General features: G+C 49.3%; 1 protein-coding gene across 1 annotated transcript in view; it reads right to left on the minus strand.

Annotated features, from left to right (window-relative positions):
- Positions 1–258: 258 nt before the first annotated feature.
- Positions 259–21,810, minus strand: part of PLEKHA8 (pleckstrin homology domain containing A8) — a 45,678-nt gene continuing 24,126 nt past the window's right edge. The window contains exons 6-14 of the mRNA XM_069088630.1: positions 21,235–21,275; positions 19,002–19,159; positions 18,013–18,190; positions 16,737–16,822; positions 14,549–14,607; positions 12,473–12,603; positions 11,976–12,046; positions 8,436–8,497; positions 259–5,737 (exon numbers count right to left, since the gene is read on the minus strand). Of these exons, the coding sequence (XP_068944731.1) occupies positions 5,540–5,737; positions 8,436–8,497; positions 11,976–12,046; positions 12,473–12,603; positions 14,549–14,607; positions 16,737–16,822; positions 18,013–18,190; positions 19,002–19,159; positions 21,235–21,275 (984 nt within the window). The 3' untranslated portion in view covers positions 259–5,539. The remainder of the gene's footprint in view (positions 5,738–8,435; positions 8,498–11,975; positions 12,047–12,472; positions 12,604–14,548; positions 14,608–16,736; positions 16,823–18,012; positions 18,191–19,001; positions 19,160–21,234; positions 21,276–21,810) is intronic.

Consider the following 21,810-nt stretch of genomic DNA (forward strand, 5'->3'; position numbering starts at 1 on the left):
GCAGTCGTATTAATGTGGTTTAAAGCCCTGGACTAGGTTCTCCACTCCCCTGACCCACTCATCATATGTCCTTGCCATCAACACCAGTTCAACTGACACAGGGGCTTGGGAATTCATCCAGCTTTGTCCTCCCATTCTATAGATGGGGAAACTAAGTCGCACAGAGGGGAGGGGACCTGAGTTAGGTAGTGAATTTTCACTGAACTCACAGAGGGAAATACACTAGAGAGGTTGCATAATTGGACAGAAACACTTAAATACTTTAAAAATAAGTTTATTGTAATTAAACAATATAAAATCTGACAGATGTTTTCAAACATTCTTGCAAAAGAAGTAAACCCGTGTCCCCCACCCCAACCCATCTTGTCTCAGCTGATATACAGGATGGATGAACTTGTTCAGAGCCATGACGACAACAACAACGAAAAATAAAATAATCAGCTTTTATTTGGTCGAACTCAGAGTACTCCAAAACTTTTATGTTCTAGGCAAAGTTCAGTAAAAGAGACTAATGGAGAGAAATTAACACACTACTTTATGTTACATCTTTTAAGTTTATCCTCTGTTCTACTTGACATTCTGAAAGGCAGGACTGCCTCCAAATGGGAGACCGCTTGGGATGCTAAAAAGTTCAACTATGAAACCGCAGAAGCCGAGGAGAAATACAAGACATGAAGCTGAACAGTTATTTAAAAAACGAATGCAGGGAAATATCACTATGTACACTTTAGCCTTTGGCATATATTCTACCGAGTCCTCCCTCCCTCCCCTTTATATACACCACTCCACCCATTTGCTCGTTTACCTTTACTTTAGCACTATATTTTTCTCCCGACACATATTGTCTGTGGCCAATTTCAAAATGAGGTAGATGGGCTGTCTGATGACACCTGCTGAAATTCCCACGTGGGCTACAGGAAACATGCATCAAACTGGCCTGGAAACTGGCACATCAGCGTTCTAGGAGCCAAGGAAGTTTCTGACACCATCTTGTGCCTCATCAACCCCTGGGAGACATGAGTCAGAACACGTGTATACACAGAGGTCTGTGTGGATTTGTACGCGTGGTAGAACTTGTCGTTGTGAAGTGCAACAAATACTGAGCAAAGTCTGTAGAAGCATGAAATGTGCTTAGACTAGGGAGGCAAGTCTTCAACTCAATCCCTGGGCATTTGCCAACAGCTCTAGGGATGGCATTCAAAGAGAAAGGCAACTGCCCTGGTTTGGAAACTTGACTCTCCCATTTCGGGGTGGGGCACCTGGCTTCTTTTTAAACCAAGGGTCTGGATGAGAAGCGTATGGAGAAAGGAAATTAATGCATGCTTCAAAATGTAGCAGATTGGTCTATCAAATGCGCCAGAGTGTCTTACGAGGTCAACGCAGAACTGTTACCATTAAAACATGCAAAAGGACACACTATGCAGGCACAGCGGGCTGAACATCTGAGAGGATGGTCATCAGCACCTTGGGAGAAGGGGATGCTATGGACTAGCAAAGGGCCCCAACATACTGGAAGGAACATTGAAATGCCATGAAGTGACTGGGTCAGGGGAAATGATGCACTGAGACTACTAGCAGGTAAAAACCCTGAGTGAACAATTAGTGGGTTACAGAGGGATCTCAACGGCGCTCAGCACAGACACAACACATAGATGGGCTGGCTGCAAGCTGAGGGCACCACGTTGTCTACCTAGAGCAAGGGTTCTTAACCTGGGGGCATGAATTTGTTTTTTAACACCTAGATGTACCATTTTTATTTTTACGTAACTGGCTTTCTTGGAAATCCTATATATTTTATTTGATGCATTTAGAAAGATTACTCTGAGAAGCGGTCTATAAGCTTTAGCCAGACTGCCAAAGGGGTCTATGACACACACAAAAATTGAGAACCCAAGGTTTCCAGTGCCACAGTTAATGTCAGTTAACTATGACCAATTCTGTGTCTCTAAAAAGTCTAAATTTTAAATAGTAATCCAATCAATAATGGTTCCTAATCTCCTTATTTGTGAAAGGAGGGAGTTGGACAAGATAACCTCTGAAGTTTCCTTGCAGCTCATACTTGGGCTTAAATTTTTAAATTAAGTAATAATATTGGAGAGAAACACCCCCCCCCCAACAACTCTAAGTGGCTTTAAGAACTTAGGAATAATATTTAAAGGGACTACTTTTGATATCTTTCAGAAAGATATTGAAATCCAGGTAACTGACTTGTATGATGATGCTGTAATTCAGCTCTGTTGCTTAGGAAAGCCCATGCTTATCGAAGCTGCTGGCTTCTCTCCATGAGCCCCCAGTGGTGGGAGTCACTATAAGGTGTATGTACATTCTCAGGAGCTGAAGGTTCCCAAATGCTTTAGGCAATTCTCTTCATTGCTTGTGATCTTGTGAAAACCTGCTGTCTCCCGGCCATTCAGCTTTGGTCTAATCTTTCCCTCACCAGGAAGCTCTGACTAAAGCTGCTTTTCACTTCCATTAACATAGGTAAACCTCATTCCGGGTCTTTGCCCTTTGTGCTAAGTTTTTCCCCTTTACCACTGAAGATATTGCATTGAATGCTGGTAGTTGAGAACATTCTCTTGGGCTAATGCATTCCATTAATGGGAGTGAAGGCTAATAATCTTTCCAGGAGCTCCCACTTAATAGGAATGTGACCATGACCATATTCACAGGATTCTGTCATGCGCACACCCTTCAGAGTTACATCTATGGACCAGGGGAGGTCGCAAGCGGTTCCTTTGATTTTTGGAAATCCCTTGGGAGAGAGCTGGCAAATGATGTGAGAAAAAGAGTTTTAATTTTCTCATCATCCCTTGAATCTTACTACCAATGGTATTTACCCAGGAAATCTAACTTATTTACCAAATATAGCTCTGAATGACTCCTGGCTATTTCCAATAATAAATTCCATCCTTCAAGGACTACTGAGAACATAAGAATTGGATGCAGGTGCTAAAGACTTTGAATATTTCTTGAAATGTTTTGAGGAACAGTAGTTCTGATGAAACAAAGGTATCCCTGCCCCAAAATGGTGGAGAGCCAGGTCCCATGATTGTCAAGATGGTGGAATGATAGTCATTGGTCATTGCTCTCTTAAACTGACACTCTTAAAATAAGAAAATATAAGCCAGGTCCAAGAAGATGGCTACACTAACCTGAATGCATCTACTGAATGTTTGTGAAAAAATGAATCACAGGACTTAATGAATCATGTAAACTAGTGCAAGGCAGTCTGGGAAGCTGAGGCTTGGTCAGAGGCCCAACAAGTCTGGTGGTACAAGGAGAGGGAGAATCAGCAGATTTAGCTCCTCTCCTCTGGTTAGTGACTTTTCTCTCTCACTCTCTAAGGTAGCCATGATAAGCAATTATAGAAAGTCAATTCTCCTCAACTAAAACTGAGAATTCAATAATGAAATTTAAGGACTCCTATATATATATGTATGTATGTATGTATACACACATACATATATATATATATTAATATAGAAGAGAGTCAGGCCTTTCTTCAGCTGAAGTTAGACAGAATTTGGGGTGTTTGTGAAGATGATTTCTGTCCAGGGAGTCCTGAGCCTCAGTCAACTCTCCTTCATGCTGGTGAGGAAAACAGATCACAGGTTTGGAGCCCTCTCCCTTTACATATAAGCAAACTGGGATACTCAGTGGTGAAGTGACTGGCTCAGGGTCACACAGCCGGTGAGTGGCAGAGCCAAGGCCTTTGGAGCCCTGAACATCTCTGCACACGTACCATGCCATGTTGCCTCTGTGGGGAGGGGAGGGGGGCACATCTCCCCCATTATATAGAGAATACAAATGAGACCCAGCAAGGGAACAGGACTATACTCACACCCTGGTAGGCTCAACTCATGGTCCCCAGTGCTTACCTCAAAGCCCTCCACTCAGAGAATGGTCAGGTGCTCGAAGGCAGCTTGCACAAAGTGTCCACAAAGAGCCCATCCCCAGGCTCAGCCCCCCTTGCACCAGCAGAGTGGGAACAGACAGTCTCATTTGGGAATGAGAATGGGCTGACATCAGGATGTCTGCAGAAAATGGCCCCGTCTCCTTCAGCTTTTCCTATTGCACAAAACAAGCCTCCAGATTCAGAAAAGGAGAAGCCCCAATTCTTGCCTCTGCCAGCCCTTCTGGCCTATCTGCCTCCCACCAGGCAGGGCTGCTCTCGGGTCCGCAGCTGATGAACCAGATCCCTCCAACACAAAACAAGGAGCGTTCTGGTGACTGTTGTCTCTGTTACCCTTAAAGTCTGCGGCTTCTCTTAGTGTTTACCAGGAACAGGACCCAAGGTCCTTTCAACTAAACTCATGCTTGTTTGTTTAGGAAACCTCACCCACCAGCCCTGAAGGGAATACTATCCTTCTGCAGGAAGCGTTCGGAGAAAAGGAGGGCGCTGCCTGTGTCTCAGGGGAGGCTTGTGTTTCCCGGGGAGGTCTGTCCTGCTAGCTGCGAGGTCACTGTCCCCAAGCTGCCTCTGCATGGACTGGGGGGCACATCTGCTCGGTAATTACCCTGGGACAGAGGGAAGGCCTCAGCTTGCTGACCCTTGGGATGCCCTTCTGACGCTGCACAGAGGCAGGCCCCGTGTTCTTCTGGGCCGACGGTCACGTGAAGAGGTGCTTCCCCCAATGGAGGCTACTCTTGGAAGGGGTTAGGCTGCCCACTGGAACAAGCTCCTGGGCCAACTCTCTTTCCCACTGGGGTGAAAGCAAAGGCTTCCAGGTTCTCAAGGAGGCTAGCACCCTAGTCTGGGAGTCTGGCAGACCGCATTCCAAGCATTGCCTCCCTCCCTCTGCCTCAGTCTCTCCCACTGTAAATGGATATGGCACCTACATTACTCCAGGACAGAATGCTGGGGAAGCCCTGTGTCATGAGAGAGTGCTACAGAAAGGTGAGCTGTGACGACCACAGAGGTTACTCCTGTGTCCTTCTGACCATCCCTTGGCCAGGACCATTTGGTTTGGTGATCTTGGGAGGAAGGGGCTGTCTTCCAGGGGTCGCAGCCCCCAGACACGTGGAGAATGTTCTGGGCAGCAGCCAAGGGAGTGTCCACAGAAAAGGTCAAATAGGAGAAATGAACAAAGGGGGCTAGCGCCTCAGTTAGCATCTGTTTCCAAGCATCCCAAAAGCATTGTCGGCTGAAGTCTGGGAGAGGTGCAAACGTCCCCAAAAGACACTAATCCTTGTCAAAGAACTCAGTCCAGTTTGGCCTCTGAGAGGACAGCGAGGCCAACCCCCTGGACTTGTGTGGGTCAGTCAGAGCATACACAGGGGTCCCCTGGACAACCTGGTGCCTGACGGGCCCCCAGAACCAGGACATAGCATCTGGGTCCTTACACACACACAGACGCGTGGGCACCAGGAGCTGTGACATAGAAGGGTGGGGGCTCTGCCTGCCCCCCACTGTCCCAGGATTAGGCAGCGGGGAGGGAGGGGGAAGGAAGGAGGAGGCTGATGGAAACGAGCCTTGGAAAGCCAAGATCGGATCCTGCATCATTCCCTGAAGTTGTGAGGAGGCACTGGTCCATGGCAGTCAGACCACTTCATCGGACTCCAGACCGTGGGCTTCGTACAGGCTGTCCAGGACGTCCAGCTGCTTCTCCATAGCCGGCAGGTAGAGGTTCAGGTCCCTCTGCATCCCAAGGCTGAAGGCCTCTTTGTGATGGTCCCCTTCCCTAATGGTCAGCGCTGCCACGAAATCTTCATAGGAGGGAGCTGCCCTTAGCGCTAGCTGGAAGATAAAGGAACATGAACACGTGTACTCCCTTAGAAACACACAGACACATACTGTGCTGGACAATTATTTCCTCTCCTCTTTTCTGATGCATAAAACCATATTCTGAGTTTAGGAAGGGAAAATCAGGGATCTGAGAATTCACATGGGGCAGAAAGCCAGGATGAGAGACTCTACACCCCTCCTCCAGGCCCCTTTATCCTCTTTGCTCTCACTTTGCATTCTGGGGAAGAAGACTTGAGAATCCCATGAAAACCAAGAGTTCTCAGCTTTTTTTGGTGCCACCGGGTGAGTCTGGGGAAGCCCAGGGGCCTCTCCTCACAATTAGGCTTTTAAATACACAAAATAAAATACATCAGATTACAAAGGAAACCAGTTATATTGAAATACAGTTATCAGAAGATAGAGGAAAAAACCCCAGGTTAAGACTCCTGGATTTCACCATTTTTCTGGCATCTAAAGACTGGACTGGCAGCTGCTGGGGGCCCTTCTAGCTTTCAATTTATGTGATTCTGAGATCTCTAAAGTCCTGCCCCCTCACCACGACGTGGCTGGGAATACTGGGATTGGGAGGTCCCTTCCCCGTAGGGACGGTCACCAGTGATGGCACAGATTAGGACTGCAAAGAACTGTAGCTGTTACACAGTCCAGCCCTCTCCTTTCACACATGAGTAAACTGAGGCCCAGAACAGGAAGGAGGCTTATCCAGGGTCACATAGTCAGGAAGCTGCCAAACACCACTGTCCTCTCACTGTGCCACGGCACGGGCCTTCCCACCTGTGTGGCCATTCTGCCTTTAACAGCTCTGGGCCTGCTTTCTTTTCTGCAGCATGGGAATGATAAGAATTCCGGCAGTACCTGCAGCCCAGGCATTTGGAGCCAGAAGGCCCTGGCCCCCAAGGGGCAGGTGTATCAATTTTAGGGGAGTCTGTGAAATTGGCCCGGAAAGATTATACCTTGATTTCCATGGACTTGGTTTCCTATGTAATCCTGTGTATTTTATGCTTTTAGAAACATGATTCTGAGATGGGGTCCATAGGTTCCAGCAGATGACCACCTAAGGGGTCCAGGACACACAGGACCTTGGGTCTAGTCCATTCAAAGAGGAGGAACTTGAAGGCAGAGGTGAGTGTGTTCATCCAACATCACACAGGTAATGTCCAAGACAGGATTCGAACACAGGTCCTGACTCTAAACCAGAGCTCTTGCCATGCAGCCAGGGTGCCTTCAGGGCTATTTGTGGGCTTCAAATGACATAACCCTCAGAGGGCCAGAGATTTAAAGTGGAAAGGGACCCAGGAAACCACTGAGTCCAGCTCACAGAGAGGCCTAGGCAGGAATCGAATTCAGGTCTTCTGAATTCCAAGCATGGAGCTCAATCCCCTGGCTGTCTCACATCTTACAAAGTCCTTAATTAGAACTGAACCAGTAATTTAAGAATACAAGGTGATGTTAAAGTGTTCTATGTATCGGCGATAATCACCAGAGATAATTACAAAAGTGGTTTTCTTAGCATTCATAGGATTGTAGACTTAGGCTGGACAGCCCATCAAGACCATGGAGTCCAGGGCCTTCATTTTAAAGATTAGGAACCCAGGCAGGTGAAGGTCACACAGCCATTAAGTGTCAAAGGCAGGATTTGAACGCAGGTCTTTCTGGCCCCAAGTCCATTGCCCTGGGGCCCTCATGCCTTTGGCTTCCCCGTGGCCTCTTCTCCACTAAGGCTGCTTACAGTGCTTGAATGATTCACCCGTTAGTAACGAAAGCTTACACGCTAAAGGAGCCATGAGGTCACCACCCGCCAGGCAGGAGATGGAGTCGCCAGGAAGCGGCCGCCATCTTTGGCTCCAGTGAATGGTCCTGTCTCAGCTCTCTATCAGCATGGTGGCCGCTGGGAAAAGTCCAGGAAGATGGCCAGCCGCCTCGGGGCTCCTCCCTCCCCTGCCCCTTCTTTTCAACCGAGATGGGCCAGCCAGCCAAAGAGGAGGCAGAAGGCAAGGCTGGAGCCCAGAGGAAAGGCCTCCAGGCCACAGGGTGTCAAGGGTTGGGCATTCTTAAAGAGGGCTCAGGACAGTGTGGACATGGACCGGCCATCTTACAGAGGAGGAGCCTGAGGCCAGGGAGGCTGAGTGGCGTCAGGAGAGGACCACTCTTCTGGAGCTAAAAGGGACTTCAGAGGCCATTGTACAGATGGGGAGACTGAGGCCCAGAGTGATGCTGAGTGTGGCAGATACCAGTACAGTGATGGGGATGTGAGGGGAGCTCCCATGTGACCAGCCACAGGATCTGGCCCATACCTAGGGGAAATGGAGACACCCAGGGCCCCCCACCAAAAAAAAAGTTGCCTGGAGGTTAAATGACTTGTCCAAAGTCACACAGATTTGAGCTGAGATTTTGACCTGGGTCTTCTGACTCCCCCTTTCCACTGCAATTTGGGGAAATGACCAGATCGTAGGATTTTAGAGTTAGGTGAACATTTAGAGACCTGATCTGGGCACTGTGTTTCCCCTCCCCAGGGCTCAGTTTCCTCATCTGAAAAACGAGAGGTTTGGGCCTGATGGTCTCAGTCTAGGACCCCCGACTGAGACACAGAGGGGGTGTGGTCAGGGGCAACCAGCCAGACCTCTGACGGATCCTGCCTGGCGAGCCTGGTGCTTTCAGGGCGCTCACTGCAGACACTGAAATGACCACTTACCGCAAAGACACCCCGAACCACCCATCCATGGTGCTGCCGCAACGTCTTGCCGTAGGCATTGTCTTCAAAAAAGAAACACAAAGATCTCTGTGAGAAACTCTCCCCTGAGGAATGACTGTTCTACACGCATGTGTGTGCACATGGGAGCATAGAAACAAAACCAGTGTTTTCTTATATGTGAAGAATCAAAAGCCCACAGGGAAAAGCGATGCCTGCTGCGTCTGGGGACGTCCACACCAAAGGATGAGTGCCAGGAGGGCCCACAGAGCGGGACAAAGACCTGGCTAAACAAACCACAGCAGATCAGAGCAGAAAAACAAGGAAAGCAGATGCGGTGGGTGCAGGGGACGAGGTCTCAAGAAAAACCCAAATTCTATGAAATACAAAAATCGATTGATTGATTGATGGTACATATGGCAGCAAGCTCGAATATGCCTGAAGTTGTTTCCAGGAATCCAGAAAGGGCCTTCCGGACTGAGGTAGGATGAGAGCCCCTCGGGCCATCAGCCTCCCCATGCTGTGGTTCATGCTGGGCATCCCAAGGCCGCCCCCCTCACGTTTTCAGATCTGGGCCTGCCTTTCACAGTCTGCAAACCACACTGCAAACAGATAACAACAAAAGTCACCAATATTTATGCCCATGACTTATTTCTCAAGGTAAAAATGATGACAGACAGCAGGGCTCTGATGAGTAACTTCATAGGCCTGACCGTGAAACAGGCCTTGCTCCTCTCCACTGACAGGCGGTGGGCTCCTGGTACAGAGTGAGGCATACGCTGTCAGCCACAGCCAAGGCGTTCACTTTCCCCGAAGGACCGAACTTTTCTTTTTTAAACATGGATTAGTTCTCCTGGAGGACGGGGTCTGCCTTCTCCTTATTTTTGGCTCCCTAGTATGATGCCCAGCGCCTGGCACACAGTGAGGGAATAAGGGGAGGGAAGATGCATTTATTAGGCACCTCTAAGCACTTTACAAAGAGCACTGCCAGTGTCTGACAGACAAGAATGAGGGAGGGTAGAAATGTTTAGACTGTGAAAGGCAGGCCCAGATCTGAAAACGTGAGGGGGGCGGCCTTGCGATGCCCAGCATGAACCACAGCAGCTGGCCAGGCGTGGCCAGGGGCTCTCATCTTTCCTCAGTCCGGAAGGCCCTTTCTGGATTCCTGGAAACGACTTCTGGCATATTCAAGCTTGCTGCCATATGTACCATCAATCAATCAATCGATCACTGGGCATTTCTTTAGCTGCTTACTCTGTATCTCCCAAACCATCCTTGATTTCAGGGACCTCACAGTTGAATGGGGGCGACGACATCAAACGACAAATACCCTGTATTTGTGACCGGATGCGTGTCTGTAAGCAGAAGTGTGTCTGGCCTGAGACACATGAGTCAAGGTGGGGGTTCTTCACCTGGGGACCGTGGGCTTGTTTTTACCACATTCTGAGAGCTGTATTTCCTGCACAAGCCTCTGTACTCAGAAGCACCCTTCCGAGAGGGGGCCCTGGCCTTCACTTGACGTTGCCAGATTCATGACCCTCCAAAAGGATTAAAAATCCCAGCAAGAGGACGGTTCCTTTCTGATTCTTGCAGGGTTTCTGCCCTCTAACAAACTCAGTGTGAAGGCTGAAAGAGACCAGGAGACCCTGCGGTTTCCCCTCATTTTCCCTGCAAAGTTGACGAGGCCCCAAGAGGGGGCTCACTCAGGGTCAGGCAGACCCCAGCTAAAAGCCAGGTCTGACCCCCAGCCTGGTGCAGGGAATGATCTCCCCACAAAGAGGGAGGGATGCGAGCCTGGGCTTTCCAGACGATTGGGCAAGGTTCAAAAGTAGGTGACGTTTAGGAGACTTATGCAGGAAAATGCCAACGGATCTCATCTCTCCTCTCACTTGGCATGATTTTTAAAAAATGTATATTTTGAACCTAACACCAAATAAAATCATTATTTCCATATATATTGTAGAATTAAAAGATAGTTTTATACATAGAACTGTGAATCTTCTTCTGAAGATCTTGCTTTTCATGCGCAGAACAAATTCAACGTGGAACTTTCAAAGCTGTCCTGACCGTCTGTGTCTCCTTCTGACCTGCCTTCTGCTCCCTCCACTACAACATGCTGCTGTTCACTAATTTCTATCTGGGCCAAAAAATGTGGTCTCCTTAATGGCAAGCAGGGGGCATTGGTGAGGCCTCTTCACAGCAGGGGATGTGCCTTGAGCCCCAGAATTGTGGGTGGTCACTCTCTGGACACAAAGACTTCAATTCTGATCTCTGCAGACTGAATGGAAGGAGGTGGTGTTTCCAGGACTAAGGAAGTGACAGCCCCTGGTCAGGGTGCATCTGGAGGGTTGGAGCCCCTGCCAGCTTCACATTTCAGCAAAAACATCAATAAGCTGGAGAACAGTCGAAGAAGGGCGATCAGCATGGTAAAGGGGTTCAAGCATTAGTCATGGCTGAAGGAACTGGGGACACGTGACCTGAAGAGAAAGGAGACTGTGCAGGACTTTTCTAGGGCATCCCACCACCTGGATCAGAAAAGCAGAAATTGGGGCGGCTAGGTGGCACAGTGAATAGAGCATTAGCCCTGGAGTCAGGAGGACCTGAATTCAAATCTGGCCTCAGACACTTAACACTTACTAGCCTTGTGACCTTGGATAAGTCACTTAACCCCAATTGCCCTGCCATCCCTCCTCCAAAAAGAAAAAAAAAAACAACAAAAAAGAAAAGCAGAAATGAGCTCTTTTGCTCCTCAAAACAAGACAAAAACATGACCTGCCCCCAAATCCAGGGTCGTCCTCAGGCAGTTCTTGGCCTAGGCTCTTTGAAGGCCCCAGTCTCCTTGATTCTCTCTGTGAAGCCCAGAGTGGAACAGCACCAGAGAGATTCATTCACCATCCCGGACAAAAGCCCCCAAAGGTGACAGGGCCATCTCTCATTGGCTTCTTGATCCCTGCCCTTCCATCCCCCAGAACCTCCTGGAGGTGAGGGCCTCGGAGGCCGGCTAGTGCAGGGGAGGGAAGCAAGGCCAGCGCACTCTCCCCCACCATCCTTCCCATCTCCGTGGCCACAAAAAGGCAGCTAGTTATCAGCTCTTTTAATCTGCCTTCCTGATTGTACTGTATCATGCAGATATGGGGACCTGTGGTCATTAAACAAATGTCCCTAACAACGATGAGAAGCCAGGGATGCGAGATAGCCAATGTAAAAGCTAACTGATGGCAGGCCATTTCAGCACGGGCTGGGGGCGAGGGCTTTTAGAGGTCCAGCCTCAGAATTAAGTTAAAAATACGAATGTGGCTGCCTCCTGAGAAGTCACACAAACAAAGTGAGGAAGGAGGAAGGAAGGGTCCCCCAAACTGCAAGGGAGGGGAAAGCTCCAGATGACCCCTACCTAAGACCATGGATCTAATGATTCTTATCTTGTGAAAGCCAATGAATGACAGACAACCCGGTCTGGAAACACAGACTCCCTTCCACCAACTATCATCTTGTGATTAATGATAATGATTAAAAAGAAATAAAAACAAAGCAGTGCCGACTTACTCAGGGCTGTCTGGATGTCCTTTTCTCCATTCTTCACTTCTGTCAAGAAACCCTTCAGAAACTTCAGGCCTCTGTGGTAGAAATAAAACATGAGAACAGAGCATTCGATGGTCAAAGGCTGTGAGGGTGAGGAGGGGCCTTTGGGATTCTCTGGTCCTGTCTGGCTCCAGGAAAGGAATCAAACTGAGGCTTGCTGGGAGGAAATGTCTCCCAGCAAGTGATCCCAGAGAGGGATGGGTGGCCTTGGGAGTGCCAGCCTAGGCTGGATGACCATTGGCTGGGGAGCTCATCCTCAGGTATGGGGTACACTCAGAGGTCCCTTCCAACTCTGGGGTTCTGGGATGAGCCCAACCCCCTGATTTCACAGATAAAGGATGCTGTGTCCCAAAGGGTCCTATGGCCTTCGCAAGGCCTTGAAGGCGAAGCACCCTATCTGCTTCTTCCTGGGGCAGTTCAAGGGCAGAGCAGGGCAGGGCTGTCCAGAGGCCTCTCCTTACCTCTTCAGCCACAGGAGGGCCTCCGTGGCTGAGTTCCTGACCTGAGCCACGTCTGCACTCACTTCGTGCAGCACGATCTTCTGCAGTGTGGTAAACTCGTCCTTGTTGGTGATGTATTTCTGATTAACTTTCTGCAGGAAAAGAGAGGGGGGCACATCCCTGATGGAACCCAAGTCAAACGTCTGGGGCCCAAGAGGAAGCAGCAAAGAGGCTGCCAAGAAATGAAAGCCAGGGGAAGCAGCATGGACAATCCCCAGGGACCTGGGTTCAAGTCTTGGCCCTCCTTTCTGTCCATCTGGCCTCAAAAAATCCCAACCCTGATGGACCTGGGCTCCCTCACCTGTAGAAATGAGGCCGGGCTGGGCACCGTGGTACAGGAGGGAGTAGGAGTATCTGGGTCCAAATCCTGCCTTTGATGTTAATGTCTGTATGACCTTGGGAAGCCTCCCCTCCCCCAGTTTCACTCCCCTTACCCTTAAAATAAGGGTCTGGATTCGAGGATTTCCCTTCTCGCTCTAACAGCTGAGGATGATCAGGCTAAAGTTTAAACCAGGCTTAAAATGATGTAAAGTGTGTGACCTTGGGGAAACCACCCAGCCTTCTATGTAAAGAAGGGGGCTCTTCTGGCCCAGGGTCTAGGACCCTATGACTTCCTTCTGCTTAGCTGGGCTGTTGAGGTTCTCTTTGCTGAGATCTCTCACAGCTGCCCTGAGAGACAGGAAGCACGGCCTTTACTTCTAAGAAATGGCCTTCCTGCCCCCCAGGGCTCCAGAGCAAGGCTGGGACTCAGCGTGGGCTACAATTTGCATTTATAAGGCCTCCTTCCCCAGCACCAGGGGAGGAGGGTGGGGGTGGCAAAGGAAGCCACATTCCCCAGCCCAGAGGGGTAAGGCTCCTTCAGAGCATCAGACCTGGAGTCAGGTGAGGAGGCTGAAGCCCAGAAAGGTCCAGGACCTTACTCAAGGTCACACAGCTGGTTAATGGAAGAAGCCATTGGAGGGCCTGGGTCTCTGTGCTCCCTGAGGGATAATTCCCTAACTTGCTGTGTAGACACTAACTGGGCAGCAGCCCTGGGGCCTGGAGTAGAATCTCATGGATTCACTTCTAGATGTGAAAGGGAAAAACTCCAGGCGTGATGTATTCAGCGCAATGCCATACATGTACATTCAGTGCCTTCTGTGTGCCAAGCACTGTGGCTAAAAGACAGCCCCTGCCCTGCCCTGGGGGACTGGACTCAATACACTCACTGGCAAGAGGCGTTTGGGGCAAGACATTTCTCTGCTCCAGGACTCAGTTTCCTGCTCTGTCAAATGGGGGCAGAGGGTCAGTTGGGATGACAAGATTACAGATCTGGGTCAATTAAAGACCTGTCAGGCACCAGACATTGTGCTGGAGACACAAAGACCAAAAGTTTTAAAAGGCTCTTGCCCTCAAGCGGCTTCACATGTATGTCAGTAAACACAAAGCAATTTTAAAAGGGAAAGATCATTCTTAACGAGGGGAAGAAGAAATGCTGCTGAGAAGGTAGCCCCTGAGCAGAGCCTTAAAGGAATCTAAGGGTTAGAGAAGGCAGAAGGAGTGCACTCCAGGTGTCAGGCACAGCTTGTGCAAAAGTATGGAGGCCAGAGATGACATGTTGGAGAAAAAACGACAAACAGGCAAGAAAGGCCCATGGGCAAGCAGCAATCGCCCTTCACATCAAGCTCAAAGGAGGGCTTAGCTGCTGAACACCCACTGCATGGGAGCATACGGCGCGCAGACCCGAAATGCACACACTTTCCCACCCCTTCAGTAGAGACATATCCTTACTTTCTTTCTTTTTTTGTAATATCCTTATTTTTTTAGGTACCAAAGCACACTTGTGAATTTATTTACTTTTTAATCATGATCACAAATGTTCAAACAGGAAGGAAACATGTGGGGCCCTCTGGTCCCACTCTTCAAGATGAGGGATGTGAAGCCCAGAGAGGGCAGGCCATCTTCCCGGCATCACACAGCTGGTCAGTGACTCCGCCAGAGTCAGAGCACCTGGCCCTCGGGTTCCCTGAACAGCTGTTGAGGGACAATAATGCTCACCTTAATATTTCCAACAAGGTCCATTTTAACAGGAGCAAAGACTGTTGGGCCAAGTTTATCTAGAAGGAGAAATGGGAAATGTGTTATTTTCTTTCTTTCTTTTGAATTAGGGCATTTTCAGCCACCTCAGCTCAACAAGGCGGCTGGGGATGCACAGACACATAGAGTCCTGCCCTCAAGGGGCTGACATTCCACTGTCTGACTGGCTACTGATTCTGAAGGAGGCAGGGAGGTAAAGGGGAAAGAATACTAGAAGAACAGGTCCTGAAGCTGATGCTGCCAGGTGACCTCAGGCAATCTACCTCATCTCCTCAGGCCTCAGTTTCTTCACCTGAAAATGAGGGGCCTGGACCGGCTGGCCTTCTAGCCCTAGATCTAGGATACTGGGACCTTCCCCAACTAATTACATTGTTCTGAAGTCAGTTTCTTGGTGGGATCAAAAGGACTGAACTTGAAAAAGCAGAGAGGGCTTCTAGGACCCTCTGTGCAGACTTTCTCATCAAGGTAGCCTTCCTTTAAACATCAGGGAAGTCACTTGGAAGATGGATTTCAAATCCGCATCAAGGAAGATTAGCAAAAATGCAACGAGAAGGGGATGTCCCAAGGTGCTGTTAATGCATCTCCTACCCCTCGTGCTTTGTACGTCTTTGTACTAATTTATGTGTCTATCTCTAAGCTGCCTCCTTCTCCACGTGATAGAATGTAAGGTCTTTGAGGCCAGAGACCTCTTTCCTGTTTTGTCTTTGTATCACTAGGGCCTAAAACATTGTTGGGCATGCAGTAGGTACTTAATAAGTGCTGGTTAAATAAATGAATAATTTCCCCTTAAGAACTGCATACCCTTTCATTCTTATTTCCTTTGGGCAGGTCAAATATTGAGAAGAAGAGGCACCAGGCGGATGGTCCAGGTGCCACCCCAACATCCATGAGACACCCAAGAAACAGGAGGGAAGGCCCTGGCACACTTGTCACAGTTCAACGAGCACTCATTGAGCACCTACTATGAACAAATCATAAATGCCCACCAAATCTGTGGTTTGTAGAAGGCCCCGTGTGAGGCTCTGGAGACAGAGATGAAGATGTGATCTTACCGCAGCGGACAGAAAGGAAGGGGGAAGGACGAGGATGACGTGACGTATACAGGTAAACATAACAGAAGGTGAGGAAGATTGGGGGTTTGGAGTTCAGACTTGTGACAGGATCACAGATTTATAGATAGGGGGTATCTCGGAGGTCACCTAGTCCAACACCCCCATTTTACAGATGAGAACACTGAGGACCAGAGAGCAGCAGTGCCTTGCCCAGGGTTACATAGGGAGGTATCAGATGGGGCCTTTAAACTCAGGCCCTGACTTCACAGCCAATAAGAAGCCTTCCTGGAGTATTTCGCCTCAGTGCCTCTCCCGAATGTACCCCCTTCTGTCCTGACACTCCCCCTGCCTCCCACCAGGACACTGCAATAGCTGCCAGGGATGTGCCAGCCTCAGGTCTCTCCCCGCTCCCGTCCATCCTCCATTGGCCCCCACAGCGAGGGCACACTGCCTGGCACTTTCTTCTCCCTTCCCTTTGGCAGCCTCACAAAGCTGATGGACCCTTCTCAGAAGAATGTCTGCGATTACAGAGGAAAGTGCTTCCCTCCCAATGAACACTGATCTATCTGTCCAAGGGGCCTGTGAACCCCAGCTCTATGGGGCCCTTATGGGAAAAGGGAGATCAGATGCCACGGAGGCCTGTGAGCTCCAGAGGTGGATGGCACACTCCTATTAATGTGAGATTCACCAAAGTTCCATCAAACTAACAAACTCTTATCTTGGCTGCAGTTTTGTTTCTCTGTTTCAGGCTCAAAAATTAAACAAAAACCAAATGGAACCACCTCCAAGCTCTCTGTGTCCCCTCCACGCTAGCCCTGGGGCCCTCTCTGAGGGCTCCATCTCTCTCTCTAGCTTCCCACCAGATGGCAGGCCTCAGGCCTCAGTTGGGAGATTGTTGCTTTACTTCTTCATGGAGAAGCCACTTTTTCAGCAGAGCAGCTGCTGCCAAAGGAAGGGCCTGGTGACCGGACTCTGCAGGGGGTATGAGGTGACTCAGTGGCCAGGGAGCAGTCATCTCTCACTGCCAGGGGGTCCCTGGGCAGAGGCCTCACCCAGATGCTTGGCCAAGAAACAAGAGGCCGATTTGCCCGTCTTACCTAAAACCGGAACTATGGCATAGCACGACTCCAGGAAGGCTTCGGTGGGGATGCCGCTGTCTTCCAGGAGTTCAATGTCACTAAAGCTGAGTGTGTGGGTAACAGAGAGAGGAGGAAGAAATGAGCATTCTAGCCGGGTCATAACAAGAAGCGTCTCTACGGTGCTTTGAGGCTCACCTACCACCCACCCCATGGCACTTACTGAGGCCTGCTTGGTGCCAGGCACCGTGCCGGGGCTGGGGCCATGGACACAGCCCATGAAGCCTTCCTTCCGTGCACAGAGGCTGCATTCTATCTGTCCTCTGGTTATTAACAAGCCAGGCCCTCCCTTCCAAAAGTGACCATGCATATCCATTTTGTATTTCATCTTCTATGTATATCTTGTTTCCCCCCAAAAAACGTAGGTGCCCCCATAACAGTAGGTGTTTAGTAAATCATACATTCCCATTCCCATCTCTGCTAACTAAAGAAAGACCCTAGCATTCCTTATTCTTCATGTCCTGTTAAATCTGATGGACTAAAGCCCATCCTTTCTCTATTTCCCTATTCTTTTTTCCAGCAATAATAATAATTAATAACAACAGTAATAGCCAACATTTCTATAGTGTCTACTATGTGCTAGGTACTGCATTAAGTGCTTTACAAATTTTATCCCATTTGATTTTCACAACAATCCTGAGAGGTAGGATCTACTATTATCCCCATTTTACAGGTGAGGAAACTGAGGCAAACAGGTTAAGTGACTTGCCCATGGTCACCCAGCTACTAAGTGTCCGAGGCTGGATTTGAACTCAGGCCTTCCTGACTCCAGGCCCACTGCTCTACCCACTACTCCCCAGCTCACCCCAGCAGAGGGGTAATCTCTGCCCCCCGAGGGCAGGGATTGCTTCCCTTTGGTCTTTGTAACCTCAGCCCCTGGCACACAGGCCACACCTCAATGTTTGCTCACCTGAGGATAACACCATTTGTGCTTCAAAACTCTTGGGAAGCAGAGCCCACTTCTTTTGTTCAATGGACACACAGCTAAAAAGAATCTCCATTTCTGCCCTGTGTCCCTCCCTTCCTTAACATTAAGGATTTGCCTAGAACCAGAGAAAACGTGGCTTCCAAAAGACTAGCACAGGAGAAAGTTTAGCTTTTGTCTGAGGATAGAAACAGTTTCCATTCTAAAAATTCAAGTATCGTTGATCTTTATTCTTCTGGTTGGATTCTCTTGTGGTCATAAGCTGCAAAACCCCTCCGCCCACCCCCTGCTTTAGGCGGCCTGGGCTAATACCTTGTATTCATGGCACTGAAGAAAGTCTGGACCTCCTCCTTGTCCTCTTCCAGCTGTGCTTCAGAAGCTTCACTAACAGGGTTCATTTCTGTGGGGTGCTCCCGTGGAGGCCCCACATCACTCTCAGGAGGTGTGTCTCTATCTCTTTCTCCATCATCCTTGATTCCATCACTGTGAACTTCAAAGGAGGGAAATATAAGCATCAATCATGCCTGCTCCTTCCCCAAGAAGAGACATGGGAAGACACCCTGTACCTTTCTAAGGAGGGGTGTGGGGAGGTGTGGGGGGTGCACAGGTGTGGATCAAGGGCTCAACAGCTTTGCTGAAGTTCTTTTTTTTTCTCCTCTTCCTTTTTAAAAATTCTCTGGAAGAAGGATGGGAATGAACATGGAGGAAACCAAAGTGATACAAAAACAAAACTTATCAAGAAAAGCTATTGTTAAAAACAAACAAACCAGCCTCCCTCTCATTTCTGACTTCTGTAATGAGTAATGCAGCTAATGAAGCTGAGAGATTCAGGCCAGGCCCACTTTTTTTAATGATAACTAAGATCTCAACGTGTGACATTTCTGATCCATACGTAAAACAGGGCTTTTAATGGAACAAAACTACTTTGGGGAAGGTAAAGAGGGGACTAGTTTAAAGGTCCCACTAACAGTGCTGGGGACAGCAGCGAGTCCTCCAAAGCATGGGCACTGGTATGGGATGAGCTCACGCCTGCCCAGTACAGCTGTGGTAACTGGGAACCCATGGCCATCAGAAGCCTCAGCAATGGCTGGGCTCCAGCTCAGAGAACACAGGATCACAGGGCCACAGAACTGGAGCTGGAAGGAGCCCAGAGGCCGTCTGGCCCCTCCATCCCCCACCCCATCTTATAGGTGAGGACACTAAGGCTCTGGCCCATCCCCCACCCCATCTTATAGGTCAGGACACTAAGGCCTCCCAGCTGCAGCTTCCGCTCCAGGGCTAAGCTCAGTCTTCATTTTTACCTATTGAATGACCTTCCACATTGTCTTTAGCTGACGAGCTGTTCCCCTTCTCTGTGGGCTTCATAAATAAGGAGCTCTCGTTTTTAATCAGAGTTTCTTCGGAATCGCTTATTTCTGTATTTAAGGATCCATTTTCACAGCTGTTCAATTCTATCTGCCTGAAAAAGCCAAACAATGCATTACTTGGTCATGAGGAGAACCAGTCACCCGGCCCCCATAACCCAGCAGGGTTTTCCAGAGGCTTTGCCCACCCAGCCCTGACAGATCCCGGCTAGCAGCTGGGGAAGGCACTATCCTTCCTTGGAAGTGAGGCCCAGGGACCAGTGAGTGGTGCATGCCTGGGATGGGGGCTCCCAGGGCAATGGGGTCACTGAAGGCCTGAGCGGCCTGAGGCTATCTGTTCTAACCCTTCTCCTCACTGGTGGAGGTGAGAATTGAGGCTCAGGGAACAAACAAAAACAAATTCTCGAGGGCAGCCCTTCTTTGGGTCTCTTTCTCCAGCACTGAACGCTGTGCCTGGCACACAAGGAGTGATGAATAAGTGCTTGCTGCCTGACAACTTCCAATCCCACAAGTCAAGTTAATAATCATTTATTAAACACCTACTGTGTACCAAGCAATGAGGATACAAAGAATGGGTCCCTGCTCACACAGAGCCTGCAGGGTAATCATGGGGGAGACAATACACCAAGGGTGACCTGGGGACCTCAGAGGGAAGGCACAGCACGTAAGGGGGGGGGTCAGCAAAGGCTTCTGGAGGCCTTTCAGCACCGGCTGAGGATGAGACCCTCCCCATGCTAGGGGCCGCTGGGGACCAACAGACAAAATGAAAACCAGGCTCAGAAAGTCCAGCCTGCTCAGAAGCCCAGAAGCCCCACCCTCACTTCTCTGACCATGCTCCTTGGGAGTCTGTCAGGAAGACGGGCAACACCATCTGTGGCGCCTTGTGGGTCCCCCCTCCCTGGGGCAGGTGACTTCCCAGGGGGCATAAAACAGAGGAGGGGGCTATGTCCCAGCCAGGGAGGGCAAGGAGACGCTTCCGGTTTTTCCAGACCAGTCCAGGAGGAAAAGAGACATTAATTAGCAATGTTTGCATTCCAACACATTAACGCTCTCTCACCTCCCCGCTGGGCCTCCCTTCCCCCTAAGTCAGGGCCACCTTGCTCTTAGGCAGAGCACCTGGGAAGCAAGTCTAATGGAAGAGCCCCTGCCCCCCAGCCCAGCCTGGGGCCTCGCTACCAGTGACCCCAGGGAAGGCAACTAGCTCCCCCGTATTTACAAAATGAAGATCTGCCTCCGAGTTCCCACAGAAGAATATGCCACGTATGACAGTCCCGTCCAGCTATCACGCACGCAGACGCCATGAACAGACAGGAATGCCTGTGTGAATAGCAGGGCCGAGGGGGGCCTTCAGATAGCAGTGAGAGCCGAACCCCCAGCACAGAAACCTTCTATCAGTGGAGGTCAGTGCCTTCCTGCCAACTGACAGTCTCAGAGATCTGCATGCCACACTTGGCTTTTAATATTTTGAAGTTATGTTTTATTCTTAATTATTTATTTAGTATTTGTCCCCTCGCCCCCAACGACATGTAAAAACAATTTTTAACATTTGTTTTTAAAATTTTGAGTTCTAAATTCTCTCCCTCTGTCCTCATTGAAAAGACAAGCAATCTGATAGAGGTTCTACACTGTGCAGCACTTTAGAGGTTAAGTGACTTTACCAGGGTCACACAGTCAGTATTTGTCAGAAGCAGGACTGAACCCAAATTCTTAGAGTCCAAACCCAGAATTCTTTCTACTGCACTGCACCCATCTCCTCAACCATGTACAAAAGCATCCCAAATCAGAAGAGAATTTGGGATTCTGTAAACAGGCCAGATTCCTTTTTTTTGTCCCAAGAAATTAAATTCATAAACTTACACACAGCATCTTTTTATGACCAATGTAGGCGGGAATTAACTGTTAGCTCTTCCAAGGGAGAAGCTCCAATCTATACATAGCCCTACAGGACCAGAGGGAAATAAAGTCACTGGGAAACCCCACAGTGGGTGAGAGCCTGCCCATAAAGGAGATGGAGAGACACCAGCTGAGAGGGTGAAGGAGGGACTGACCCTGCTCTGAGCTCACTGAAAAGTGACTTTTGTCTGGCCCAGTCGTGCATGTCCCAGACAGATTAAAGCAGTAACCAGCTGAGGTTATACCAACAAATAAAGAAAGCAACAGAGAACCGTACCTGTCCAGAGTGTTGTGAATCGGGATGATGGGAAGCTTCGTCTTTAAAAGAAGAAAAGGAAATGTTCACACAAATACCTTCTAACATGTCAGCCCCGTAATTCTGGCCCGTCCGAGCACAGCACCCACTAGACTCTGGCAATCTCAGGTGCCCATGGGGGAGGGGGGAACGGAACCCACCAGCCCCCGCTGTCAGTTTTCCAAATAGGGCATCTGAGCACCTAAGGTCAGGTTTCTTAATGCAGGATCCATCCATGGATTTGGTTTTTTGTTGAAATATTCTGAAAATTGTATGTCAAGGTAAATGGCCACCTTTGTAATTCTACATATTTTATTTTGAGCATTAAAAACCATTATTCTGAGAGGGAGTTTGCAGGCTTCACCGGAGGGCTGCCAAGGGGCTAGGCCACCAAAAGGGGATGAGGGCAGGAGGTTGGTCATTTGGGGGACTGAACCATCCATCCCAACACTGTCCAGACCCAGTTTCAAACTTCCTCCCAATCAGAGGGGCTCCTAAGCAGGGTCTCGGGAGGCAGCCCCTCACTCTAAGGCTTCGGGCAGAGGCTGCATGGCCACC

This window comes from Petaurus breviceps, unplaced genomic scaffold (assembly GCF_028583685.1).
Source record: "Petaurus breviceps papuanus isolate PSGF00001 unplaced genomic scaffold, PetGlider_PUasm1.0 185, whole genome shotgun sequence".
Taxonomy (NCBI): domain Eukaryota; kingdom Metazoa; phylum Chordata; class Mammalia; order Diprotodontia; family Petauridae; genus Petaurus; species Petaurus breviceps.